The sequence below is a fragment of the Mus pahari genome, chromosome 7 (assembly GCF_900095145.1).
Source record: "Mus pahari chromosome 7, PAHARI_EIJ_v1.1, whole genome shotgun sequence".
Classification (NCBI taxonomy): domain Eukaryota; kingdom Metazoa; phylum Chordata; class Mammalia; order Rodentia; family Muridae; genus Mus; species Mus pahari.
Window position 1 is genome coordinate 64,815,722 of NC_034596.1, and position 13,646 is coordinate 64,829,367.

Sequence of the window (13,646 nt, forward strand, 5' to 3'; positions counted from 1 at the left end):
TCTCTCTCTCTCTCTCTCTCTCTCTCTCTCTCTCTCTCTCTCTCTCTTTTCAAATCACATGTGCCAGCCCTGTGTCTCACTTTCCTCTGCCCCACCCACTCCTATCAAAAAGTGGAGGCACCCTGGGGCTGTTCTGGATGGGACAGACAAGGTTACAGAGCAGCGAGGATATGGTCTATCTTCCTGACCAGCTTTTATACTCTACTGAGGTGAGGTTTGCATTCTTTGTACACAGGTCCTCCTCAGGCTTGCTGGCCAGCAGCTGTCCAACCCCCTCTACTGACACGTACACACTCCAGCTCCTTGACCTGCATAGGCTGAGCCCTTCATCTCCAGTCTTCTGCCTGGACTGCAGCAGAAAGTCTCACTAGCTACAGCCTTGTGCTGTGGGTCCAGGCTCTTTATATTTGTGTGTGTGTGTGTGTGTGTTCTCTAAAATGGAAATGGCTTGTAACAGCATCTTTTATTGGCCAAATGTAATTATTGTCTCTGAGGCTACTACTTGGATCTGCTAACCTAAGCCTAGTCCTGGATGCTTCTAGCCTCCCTACAATCTAATCTAGGCCTAGAATGTTTTCAGCCCCCGAGACTCACTGCTGAATTAAACTCACCCTCTCTAGTTCTTTCTGGGCTCTGGCTGACTGGTTCAACTCAGCTGTTCTGATTCAAAACTCGTCTCCGAGCTGACTGGTTCAGTCTCGTTCTCTTGGCTTCTCCTGCTTGCTCTGCTTGGCCTCATAACTAACTTTGGCAAAATGTTCCAACCTTCTGCTCCTTCTCATTCTCTAGGTCTTTCTATTTCCACCTGTGCCTAGCTTGTTCCCCCCCCCCCTCTCTCTCTCTGGCCCTTAAGGAGCTCCTCTTTCCTCTCCTTGTGAGAGCTGGGTATATGTCCTAGTCTATCAAATCTTTCTCTGACCTGTCACTATGTCTGCTATTCAATTAGACATAACTTTCAAACATGGGTGCTTCCTCCTACAAACTAACTTTACCTTCATCGTTTGGGATTAAAGTGTGTGCTAAGGGTGTGTCTGTATTCCAAACAAAGTAGCCATGTTGCTGGATTAAAATCCCTCTACAATGGCCCAGGACTGTTTGTAACTATTGATAGTCTCATGGAGTGACAGAAGTCTAGCCTCTTGAGGACCAAGGTCAGTAGTGGCTCTGTGATGTAGGTCACCTTCATCTGGCTTCTGTGGCAAGATCCTCTGGGATGCTAACTGTTCTTGTTAACTGAAGGGTATCAGTCCAGAACATGGGTTTTGTGCTTAAAAGCTCACTCTGAGAAAGGCTTGGCGCTACACTGGGATCCCAAACTAATAAAGACTTTCTATTGGCTTAAGTTCATGTCTGAGCTGTCCTCTCGAGTGGCTACACCCACACCACCATCAAATTTTTCTTGCAAACAATAATCACGGGGCAGTACGATGTGTCCAAGTGCAGCTCATCTGGAATAAGGCTGATCTGTGGAGGAATATCCACTTGCCTGCTCCCGACCCCCCAGGGCAAGGTGATCTCCAATGCTGGAGGATCAGTTGCTCACCACAAACCTCAGCTTAGTGCAAATTGGTCATTCACATTACAGACAGATTTACAGTGGGAGAGGTTGTGGCCAACAGTGAGAGATGTCTTTTATCCGCCCCGCCAGACATGAAACTGATGCTAGATTCTCATCTCCAGTGTCATCCAGCACGAAGTGGCTGGTGGAAATGCTGCCGATATCTTTTTGACGGTATACACCCTGGGCAGCTGCAGGAAGGCTATTTCTCTCTCTTTCTCTGGTAATGGCAGTGAGGAAGGCCCCCTCAGCACAGCACCAAGTGCACTGGACATCTCTTGCAGGGCAGTATTGCCTCAGGGAGACCTGGATGAATCTGGTCAAGAAACTTACAGAATCTCCACGTTGGTGCACACCTTTGATCCCAGCGCTTTAATCCCACACCCCAGACCCTTAACTCTTGAGTTCCAGCAAGCACATCTACAGCACCTGGAGGGAGTTTCAATGAGTAAAGGGTTTTTTTGTTTGTTTGTTTTGTTTGTTTGTTTGTTTGTTTTTGGTCGTTTTTTGTTCAGTGTATATTTTGCTCAGTGTATATTTAGCAGTCCCAAAACGAAGAGAGGAAAGAACACACAAGATGAGCAGCATGGAGAGCCACCATTTAAATGAGGAACCTGAAGTGTTTTCCAGTCCAGCCTTATTTTATGGGCGAGGAATTGAGTTTAAATAATTCGTAATTATCATTTGGCCTCTTAGAAGCCCAGATTGTGAGTCTGGGATTCGCATTCCTTCCCCAAGGGTGGGTTGTTATGGCTTAGGAACTGTCCAGGCCGGGAGCACCCGGAGGCGGGAGGACGATGTTGGGAGGACTCGGAGGCCCGAGGGCCCGAGTGGGAGGATTGCACAGCAGTAGGACAGCACGGCGGTGGGACCGGACGACGGGAGGCTCGGCAGCGCAGGGGGCGAGAGCGCTTCCGGAGCGTGGGGACACTGTCCGCAGCAGACGACTTCCGGCGGTGGCGTAAACAAGGCCCCGGCGGCCGGAGGCGGGGCGGGCTGCGAGTGCGAGCCTGGTCGGCCGCTCTCCCGCTCCGAGGCAGGGTCCGGCCGCGGCGCGGTCCCCGCGAGACCCGCAGCCGCTGTGGGCGCGCGCCCCAGCGCTCGGCCCGGAGGCGGAGGCGGAGGCACAGCGCAGGAGAGGCGGGTCGTCAGCGCTGGCTGCGCGCCGCGGTCCACCGCTCCGCTTTCCTTTGTCTCCCGCCTGCGGGGCCGGAGCGGTCTCGGTGGCCAGCGGTGCAGCCTCAAGATGGCTGATGGCAACGAGGATGCTCGAGCGGAGGACCTGCCGGGCCCGGCCTTCGAGAACTACGAGGCCATGGAGCTGGCCTGCCCGGCCGAACGCAGCGGCCACGTCGCCGTCAGCGATGGGCGCCACATGTTCGTCTGGGGCGGCTACAAGGTCAGTAGGGCCGGGTGGGCACGATCGCCGCCGCGGCTCTTGCTCACTCAGGAGAGCATCTTCCCGCCCTGCCCTGGTGGACTCGGGGATCCTGGGCTATTGTCACCGCTCTCTTGAACTTATGAGTCAGCCTATCCCACGCACCCCCTACGCATTGTCTTTGGAGTGAACGGAGCGAGGTTCTGTTATTGTGGGTCGCGGAGCGGGTGACTGTGGCCCGAGGTACGGAAAAGGGTGGAGGCGAGGGCGTGCGAGAATCACTCATACCTTTGGGCCAGGTCGCCCGGAGCTGGGGCCAGTTAGCCGACAGACACTGTATGGTTGTCCAATGTGTGAACCAAGGCCACAAGAATCGCTTTTGCTCAACCTCCCCGAAGGTGTAACGGTGTCATCAACACCTGTGCAGATGCCCCCACCAATCTATTGTTTGAACGCAGGGCCATTTTTCTTAACTGGTCTCAGCTGAGAAAGGATTCCTCCTCAGTAGGCCTTACTGGGAAAACTAAAGGAGAAAATAGCCAGCGAATCCCCAGCAGCGTATGTAATTGGAGTGCAGGTCTTTTGACTTTGTGACCAAGTATCTGTTTAGTCATTTGCATTGCTTGTTATTCCCCGAGCTGGGGCATACTGCTCTGTTACCTCCTTAAACCGCTGCTCACTGGTTTTAGAATTCCATGATACACTCTAGTTCTTGGATTTCATCTGGTGCACATTCATTTGATCCATTTGACCAAAAACTAGGAATACTATTTTAGTGTTAAAATGACGCCCCCCCCCCCTCCCCGGGAAGTCCAGTTCTCTGCGCCTGTGCTGGGAGTACTTCGCTTCAGGACTCCAGTAGCAACAGCTTATAGTACTGACGACCTGATCATAGGTGGCCATTTTGAGACAACTGCCCCATACCTACGTCGGTTTAACCATTTGTTATTTTGCCAGCTTGAATTAATGCATCCTGTTGTCCCTGGCTTCCGGGGATCAGGTATTTAGAGATCGATCGAGAATTCTAGAGAGTAGAGAGCAGGTGTGTCGTGACCATTATTAGAACATAAATTCCAGGGGTAGAGAGGTGGCTCAGTGGCTACCAGCATTGGCCACATTCACATTGGTTGGATTCTCAGCACCCCCATGGCCACTCACAGCTGTAATTCCAGTCCCAGGGGATCTGATGCCCCTCCTTTGGCCTTTCTGGGCACTGCACCCCGGGGGTGCACAAACAGGCATGCCAGCAAAACTAATAAACTTAAATAAACCTTTTCAAAATGTAAATGTCCTTTGAGGAAGGTAGACCTGTTGGTCAATCACACTTTAGTGTAAAGTATGTTATTCATAATTCTGTTTGTGAACACTAGCATTGAGCCATGGTGTCACGGAGTTTGGCCTTGGACTCTTTCCTGATCCTGCTGTTCCCACCACCCAAGTGTTGACATGGGGATGAGACCCTTCTGTAGTGCATGGAGAAATTGTCAGAGTGGAAACTAACTATCTTTCTTTCTAAAGCTTTATTTATTTATATGAGTACACTGTAGCTGTCTTCAGACACACCAGAAGAGGGCATCAGATCCCATTACAGATGTTTGTGAGCCACCATGTGGTTGCTGGGATTTGAACTCAGGACCTCTGGAAGAGCAGTCAGTGCTCTTAACCACTAAGCCATCTCTGCAGCCTGTGGGCATTTTCTGATGGTTGGTTTATAAGGTTCTTCCAGCAGGGAGAGTAGGAGAGCTTCATGGCTAGTTGCTCCATTACCAGACCATTAATAGTCGCTCATTTTCAGCGAAGGCTGGTTTTTATCGTATTTTGACACTGTGAGATAGTGGCCAGGGAGGAGACAGGGATGAAATAAGGCGGTCCTCACAGGAAAGGGAGATTCCTGGACTTACCACTGCTTGCTGAGTAACCTGAGGCAAATCTTGTAATAACTCTTTGTTAGGATTAAATAAGGGAATTTGAGGCTCGATGGTAAACTTGGTCTTTGTTCGAGTTAACATCTGAAGAACTGAAGACCGGAACAAGTACATCACACCTGTCACTGAAGACTCAGGATCTGCAGTAGCAGTTTTGCCCTCAGAATGAGTGGATGAACAGGAAGCTTGGCTAGAGCAGCCTGTTAGCATGGGTGGGGCTGCAAGTCCTCCAAAGTCAGGTGACTGAGATCAGGGCCATGGTCTGTTCAGGAGACCGGCAGCAGCTCGCAAGCCGTGCATGTGACTCCTTTGGGGGAGGGGGTTGAATGGCCCTTGCTCAGGGTTGCCTAAGACCATTGGAAAACAGTTATTTACATTACACAACAGTAATAAACATACTGTTCTCACAACAGTAGCAAAGTTACAGTTACAAAGTAGCAACAAAAAAATTTATGGTTGGGGGTTACCACAACTTGAGGAACTGTATTAAAAGGTGCATTATTAGGAAGGTTGAGAACCACTAACTCCCCAGGGGGCCCTTGTACTATTTGCAAGGGTTGTAACAAAAGTTGGACTGCAGATCTGTCTGCACTAAGGTTTTTTTTTGTATGTGCCTGGGTCCTGGAGACTCCATTTAATATTTATCAGTATATAAAAATTAATATGATCAGTATCATGAATAGTATCTCAATAAGGTAGAAAAAGAACCCAGGAAATGCCTCTTTAAAAACATCAGTCACCGGGCCACAAGCCCTGATGAGCTGAGTGTGATTCCCCAGGCCCGTGTAAAGGCGGGAGGTTAGAAGTGACTCCACAGAGCACCGTGGCACATGTGTGTTCCATGTTACACACATACCCCAACACATTGTGCAAATTAAAAAGAAAATGTCAGTTGTTTATCTTTGTAATCTTTCTTATTCTTCATAGAGTAATCAAGTGAGAGGATTATATGACTTTTATCTACCCAGAGAAGAACTGTGGATCTACAACATGGAGACTGGAAGATGGTAACTGGAGATTAACCTTCCAATAAGCTTGCAAAGGAAGTGGCGGGGCGTGGGAGGGGGGTCTTTCTTTTCTGCATAGGTTTGACTGTCCTAGAACTTACTGTGTAGTCCAGACTGGCCTCAAACTCACAAAGATCCCCCGTGCCTCTGTGTCTTCCTCCAGAGCATGGAGACTAAAGGCATGTGTCACAATGCCTGCTGTAATTAAGGATACTAAGCTCTCTTCTGGAAACAGTGGGCTGGCTTAGATTAGCACACACCAGAGACTGTCAAGATCTTAGAAGCCTCTGGTCAAACCCTGGTCAAAGTGCCGCAAGGAAGGCGACACAGAGGCTGGCTTGGGGAGGTGCCACAAGTCACAAGGCTTGGTGTTTTGGAAAAAGAGGTTTTTATTTTGCCTTCTTAGGGTTTGTGTGGTTTATTTTATCTACTTAAAAGAAGTTTTGAGAAAAGTCTCTAATTTTAAAGTAGTATTTTCTGGATTGCATTAATAGGTGAGTGGCAACAAGCTTGCCTGCCTGGTATGAGCCCTGGGTTTGATTTTTCAACTGGGGAAAAAAAAAAAAAAAAAAAAGATCTGTTTAAAAATAAAAATGAGCGAATGAAGAGATGGCTCAGTTGTTAAGAGCACTGACTGCTCTTCTAGAGGACCCAGGTTCAGTCCCCAGCACATACATGGTGGCTCACAACCATCTGTAACTCCAGTCACAGAGATCTGATGCCCTCTTCTGGTCTCCGAGGGCAGCAGGTATGCACCTGCAGCAGTGCACAGACATATATGTATGGACAAAATACCCAGACCCATAAAGTAAATGTTAAAAAAGAATGAGCCTGGTGTGGTGGCATGTGCCTTTAATCCTAGCACTCGGGAGGCAGAGACAGGAACTCTGTGATTTCCAAGCAAGCCTGGACTACATAGTAAGTTCCAGGACAGTCAGGGCTACACAGAGTGACCCTGTCTTGAAAAATACCAAAACAGAAATGAACTGGTAGTATCTGAGCGGGTCTTCAGGGTCTTCTGCCTGTCTAGCAGGACAAGTTGAGGATATTTTAGTAGACTCTGGGTTTCTTAAAGTTTGGGCTAGCCATTTGGGGGTGTTTCCCTGTTAATGAAAACTTTTCACTGTAAAAGACTTTTGTCTTTACTGTCTTACTGTTGATATTAAAGCCAGGATGATTTATGGAAGATCACAACAATTTTTGTAAATAGTAAATCAGTTAATATGGGCTATTTGCTAATCTTTTTTTAAAGAAAAATTCCCCAAAGAAGAATTTAACACATTTCTTAAGATGAAGAATTTACAAATAAGCCTACTTCAAGCTAAGCAAAGATGAAAGCAGTACTAGCTGATGATGTAGTCAGGACACCTGAGTGAACTCTTAGTCCTGTAACTCTCTAAAGCTGAGCACGGTGGGATGTTTGTTTAATTCTAGCACTTAAGGTTGGAAGAATTGGGCAGATTTCTGTGAGTTCTGGGTAACTTAATAGAAAATGTCTGTTGGATTAATGAGCACTAGGAATGAGAAGGTTTCCATTTGTGTCTGTGGCCCACTTAAAAACTGACAGGGCCATGAGCCAGCTCGGCAGGTAGAGGTGCTGTCCACCAAGGCCAGGTTTGCCTTCCCGGCGTCCACATGGTAGAGGAAGGGAATCTTTGCACCTGCACATGCATGCCACGTATGTGTGCGGCGACATACCTGTGCCCAAGCACACAGAAATACGAAAAACAAAGTCCTTCCAGTCAGATAAGATCATATAAATATAAATAAAGCAAATAGTTTGAGAAATGGCTCATGGAACCTGAGGGGCTTGCAGAGCTGTTCGTTCTGCCCGGGGTAAGGCCACCTTCCACTGTCAGACAGGTTAATAGGGAAGAACTGATTCCTTGGGCTATCTTCAAGACCCGGATAGCATCAGCCACCGTTTCCTCCCATTGCAGGGATATAAGTTAATGTCTTGTATTTCTTACCCTCTGGGAAACTTTTTCATCTAACCCTCCTCCTTGTAGGAAGAAAATCAACACTGAAGGTGACGTTCCCCCGTCTATGTCTGGGAGCTGTGCTGTGTGCGTGGACAGGGTGCTGTACTTGTTTGGCGGGCACCATTCCAGAGGCAATACGAACAAGGTCAGTGTTGCTGAGGGTTAGGGTTCTAGGCAGTTCCTTCTTCACATTCAATGTCAGATTTATAAAGTGGCTGCTGCTGTGTCCTCTAGTTAAGAGTGTACTTGATTGTGGCTGTGTGTTGTAGTTATCTTCTCTACTACTCTGTTTACTAGGCCTTTGTAAAAGTCAATGGCAGCAGCCTTTGTGTAGTAACTTCCTAGGTGTAGTTACTTGGTGCTCTCAGTTACTTGATCTCCTAACAACCCTGGGTGGTAGGTGAGTGTTAACTAGAAAGCATTTTCAAAGATGATTACAGACAAAGGATTTGGATTGAAGGGTAAAGGTAAGCTCAAAGCCATAGGGTTAAGTTACTATTGAAAAGGAGGTAATAGTAACACTCCTCTAGGGTTGCCCACGGCACATGCTTTGGTTTGTCCTAGTGTTTTTTTTCCAAATAGGAAAAAAGATGCCAGGTCTTTTCGGGCCAGTAAAAGACAGATGAAGCTTCAGAAAGGTCCACAGTCTATAGGTAGATTTCTATTTAACTCACTGACTTTGCAACTTAGTGAGCACTTTGTGTGCAGAGGGCAGAGTTGGAAAGGGACAGTCGGGATGAGTGGTGCAGGAGCTCACATTCTGGAAGAGACCTAATGGAGGAGACTAAGTGACTGCAGGATAGCCTCACTGTGCCGACATGCGTTCTGCTTTGAAAGTGACATTTGTGTGTAGGAGGGTAGAGCAGGTGCTTACTCCATAGGCAGAGCCCAGCTGACTAGGGAGTCAGTGTGGAGACCTGCAGGTGTGATTATTCAGGATGTCAGGTGCATTGTGGTTTTGAGATCGCTAGGAGCACTGTAGTGTCATGTAAGCTGCTGACAGATCCCATCTTCCTTAGACAAGCAGACAATCATCCAGGAAGGAAGCAAGTGGACACACCCTGAACAGGTTTAGGAGTGAGGCCGGGATCCAGGTTTGGGTAGCAGAGTGATTAATAGTTTGTAACTCGGCTCGTAACTGAAATGGGGCCCAGAAGGGAAGCAGATGTCTCAGAAAGGTGAGGTGTGTGTGTTCTGCTACCTGGATTCAAGACCTTAGACTAGAATTTAACCTTTTTTTTTTTTAAAGATTTGTTTTATTTTATGTGTATGGGTGTTTTGCTTGTGTGTGTCCTTTTGCACCATGTGTGTGTCTAGTGCCTGAGGGGCCAGAAGAAGGTATTAGATCCCCTGGAACTGTAGTTACAGACTGCTGTGAGTTCCCATGTGGGTGCTGGGAATCAAACCCAGATCCTCTGGGAGAGCAGCCAGTGCTCTAAACCACTGGGCCATCTGGCCAGCTCTTGAGTACTTAACCTTTTAAGAATTGACAGATCTTTTACCTTTAGAATTAATTAGGCAGGAAGACATGTTAAATCGAATTTGAAGAGCCTCAGTTTTTGTTTTTTTAGAACATGATCCTGCTATCAATCAGTCAACCAATTAATTAAAAAACAGTAAAATTCAAAGCATTTATCTAAAGTTAGGGCAGGATGGGAAGCTTGTGCTATGGTACATGTGAACATATAGCCAATCCATTGACATAGAAGTGTAATGAAAGCAAATGTAGCTGTACATTTTTAGTGTTACTGATTTAAGTAATTTACATTCTGTTGTAAATTCATAATCCTACTCAGACCAGTGTGGCAGCCGGTCTCCAGGCAGCCTCAGCACTGAATCAGATGGCCCCTTTATGACAGAATACAGTCAAATCAAAGGCTAATACTGAGCTTTCTGTGTAACAAAACTAACTGAAATCATTGCTTCTGACAGTTCTACATGCTGGATTCAAGGTCTGCAGACAGAGGGTTACAGTGGGAAAGAATCGACTGCCAAGGAATTCCTCCATCATCAAAGGACAAACTTGGCGTCTGGGTGTATAAAAACAAGTACGTTAGAAGCTATAGGTTTGGGCTTTTGTGCAGAATGTAGCTGCCCCGTAAGTGCCCCACCACCCCCATCAGCATTATAAAAAAGCATGGAATATGTCATATAATAAATTAATGTTCGAGTTCATTTAACTTAATAACTGAAGGCTGATTGTCATGTTAACTCATTTCATAGATCAAGATTCAAAAAAATCCTGGGTCTAGTTTATGGATACTTAAATCTTTAATGTTTGGCTTTATATAAAACAGGTTAATATTTTTTGGAGGCTATGGATATTTACCTGAAGATAAAGTATTGGGAACTTTTGAATTTGATGAAACATCTTTTTGGGTAAGTGAAGTTTCAGAATTCCACATGGCCTACTTGATATGGTGAAAAATGTGTTCTATTTTGTTTTTATTTGCTTTCTGAAATTTTTATAACATTTTGAAATTTTAAGTTTATATGTATGAGTGCACACCTACCTAGATACAAGTGACACAGTGTGCATGTCACAGTCAGAGGACCACTTGGGGGGATTAGTTCTCTCTTTCCATGATGTGGGGTCTGGGGATTCAACTTAGGCCATGAGGCTTGGCAGCCAGTACCTTACCCCAGCTGAGTCATCTTACCAGCCCAGAGATAAGTTTACAGTCACTGGTAGTTTTGTTCATTCTCTTTGTTGATAAACTAGGCAAGTAAGAGTTGCATAATTTGTAAAATAGAGTATTTGTAAAATAACATAGATTCTTTTTTGTAGAATTCAAGTCATCCAAGAGGATGGAATGATCATGTCCATATTTTAGACACTGAAACATTTGCCTGGAGCCAGCCCATCACCACTGTGAGTCACTGAAGAGTGAAGTGTGCTTACACAAGGGGGTCACCAGAGTAGGAGGGGTTAGCCCAATATCTTTTTTTCTAGCACTAGACTGTTAGTTACCCAGCTGAGCTCCCCAGGTTCTTGCAGTTTGAGTCCCTGGGTTAGTTCTGTTCCACAGAGCATCCCCGGGGTTCATCTCACCTCAGCCATGCGCTCCTGGCCCATCACATGTGTTGGAGACCTTCTGTCTCTCCGTCTTCCTTTCTTCTCCTCCTCTCTCCTTCCCTTTCTCTTTCTTCATGGTCCCTACCTGCGAGACCCCCAGTCCAGTGACTGAAACTGCCTTTCTGCTGTTCTCCCAGTAATTGACTGCTGCCACTCTTTTAAGCACTAGTTTGAAATCGGGAGCTAGGGTTACAGAGCAGCACTTGTGCATGTAAGGGTCTGCTGGTCAGGGGCAACCAGATCTTCAGGGCCAGTCTTTCTCATTTGAATACAGAGCAGCACCAGACCAACTCCCAACAGGTTTTACACTGTTGCTATCTAATGCCCGAGTTTCTGGCACATTCTTATTCTAAGATATTCAGAAAACACTGCTATTTCTCCTCTCTGTATAAAGTTCACATTTGTGAAGCTGTTTCTCTTTTTACAGGGTAAAGCACCTTCACCTCGGGCTGCCCATGCCTGTGCAACTGTTGGAAACAAGGGCTTTGTGTTTGGTGGCAGATACCGGGTGAGTATAGAGACAGGGTTTAATGGCTTGCTTTGGGGCACTTCACATGGTAATTCTTACTTACTCTTTTTTAGGATGCTAGAATGAATGATCTTCACTATCTTAATCTGGATACATGGGAGTGGAATGAACTGTAGGTATTACCTTAGATATCTTAAGATATATTTCAGATCCCAACTCCATTCCTTATTAGTATGTAATGAATGTGCTTCAAGTTTCTGTAACTTTGGATTTAAGTAAACATGAATACTGGGGTCCTTAAGGAATTTTATTTTTATTTCTAGTTCCCCTAACTATGTGCCTGATACAGCGTGTGTTCAATGTTTGCTGAGAGAAAATGTCTAAAGTTGATTCTGCCTTCAAAGAACATAGTTGAGCAGAAAGTATGTAGTTAATACTGAGAGAGGCTTCTCTTTTTAGCATGTGTCTAGATGTAAGATGTGTGTAGGTCCATAGCTAACATTAGGAGGGGCTTCAGACACCATCTACTGTATCATTGAGGAAGGGATCTCAACTGAACCCAGGGCTCCCCAATACGGTTGCTAGCCAGCTTGCTTGAAGGAGAGCCTTCTGAGAGCCACTGTATGCAGTGACAGGCCTGCTCCCTCCCAGGTCCTCTTGTTACTTAAGTAGGTGCCAAGGAGCTGAATGGCCGCAGCTTTTATGGCAAGCACTTTCCCTGCTGAGCCACCTTGGAGACCCCAGGAAGCCTTGTAAAGCCAGGTTTCTTTGTCTGATAACATATATATATATATATATATATATATATATATTTTTTTTTTTTTTTTTTTTTTTTTTTTTTTTTTAAAGAAGTCCTCAGCACTTCTCTCTGGTATCTACTTTAACATAGATCTCATGTATAAGGTTGATTATGTGTGCATGTGGCGGCTAAGTATAGTCACAGGTATACTCAGTGCTGTCCACCTTTTTTATTTTAGGGTGCTTCTCTTTTGTTCTTGTGACAGGATCTTACAACGCAGTACAAGTTAACACGGAACTTAGTATCTAGTGCTCTCCTCAAACTAGGAAGATCTTCTACCTCAGGAACCTCCCAAGTGCTGGGATGCTGAGTGTAGACCTCTTTCTCCTTTTCCTTTTGAGACATGGTCTCTCCTGGGCTGGCATTTGCCTAGTGGGAGAGACAAGCAGACTCTGAGGGCTCCCCTCCTAGCAGTGAGATTGCAAGCATGTGTCAGACCTGCCCCCAGCACCCTTTAAATACTGTGTGAATTCTGGGGATAGAACTTGGGTTCTCAAGCACTTTGTTGACAGATATAATAACTCAGCTACCTGTTCTTTTTAGAATTCCACAAGGTGTGTGCCCTGTTGGCAGGTCCTGGCACTCACTGACACCAGTCTCTTCAGACCATCTTTTTCTCTTTGGAGGATTTACCACTGAAAAACAGCCACTAAGTGAGTCCTTTAGTCACACATCATAAGCATTAGCAGTATACTGTGTATATCACTCACTCAAAGTCAATCCTAGCTGGATCCTTTCAGGCTAGTTTATTAATTTTGATCTGTAACACCTTATAATTGCACATATTATGACCTAAATACATTTTACTCGAAAAATGGAGCGCTTAAAATCCCTGCTGAAACCTTGCATGTGCAGTGGCCTAACTTCCTTAACCACAGGAACTGGGAATAGGACTTGACTCACTGCTATTCTTGCTAAAGTTGTGTCCTTAAGATGAACATACTTCATGGCCTTTTCTTTGGTTTAATCAGGTGATGCCTGGACTTACTGCATCAGTAAAAATGAGTGGATTCAGTTTAATCATCCTTATGTTGAAAAACCAAGGTATGAGCTCCATGAAAGGTAATTTCTTGGGCTGGTAAGAACTGAGGATGTGTTGGCTGGATTTTCTTGGTATTTAAGGTTTAACATCATACTCCCAAGCATTAACCAAGTGTCCGAAGCTTGCTTTCCCATTATTTATATGAATAACACTGGTACTGCTTTAAAACTTTAAGAATGTACATGGGGTAAGGGGTATCAAACGAAGAATCCCTCTTTATATTCTATTAGCATTATTCAAGGAAGAGTAAGCTAAACTTCTCAAAGGCATGTGGGAGGAGTGGGCCAGGTAAGGAGGTGTAGACCTGTGATCCCAGCCCTTAGAAGCCAGGAGCAGGAGGATCAGATCTAGGCCAGCTCTGGGCTACACAAGACACAAAAACTTGATTTCCCCCCCCCCCTTTTTTTTTT

At 45.7% G+C, this 13,646-nt stretch overlaps 1 protein-coding gene across 1 annotated transcript in view; it reads left to right on the plus strand.

Moving 5' to 3' along the window:
• Positions 1-2,489: 2,489 nt before the first annotated feature.
• The window catches only part of Klhdc2 (kelch domain containing 2), a 13,690-nt gene continuing 2,533 nt past the window's right edge, over positions 2,490-13,646 (plus strand). The window contains exons 1-10 of the mRNA XM_021201766.2: positions 2,490-2,957; positions 5,789-5,868; positions 7,878-7,995; positions 9,783-9,898; positions 10,148-10,229; positions 10,639-10,722; positions 11,354-11,434; positions 11,509-11,567; positions 12,738-12,847; positions 13,166-13,238. Coding sequence (XP_021057425.1) covers positions 2,805-2,957; positions 5,789-5,868; positions 7,878-7,995; positions 9,783-9,898; positions 10,148-10,229; positions 10,639-10,722; positions 11,354-11,434; positions 11,509-11,567; positions 12,738-12,847; positions 13,166-13,238 — 956 coding nt within the window. The 5' untranslated portion in view covers positions 2,490-2,804. The remainder of the gene's footprint in view (positions 2,958-5,788; positions 5,869-7,877; positions 7,996-9,782; positions 9,899-10,147; positions 10,230-10,638; positions 10,723-11,353; positions 11,435-11,508; positions 11,568-12,737; positions 12,848-13,165; positions 13,239-13,646) is intronic.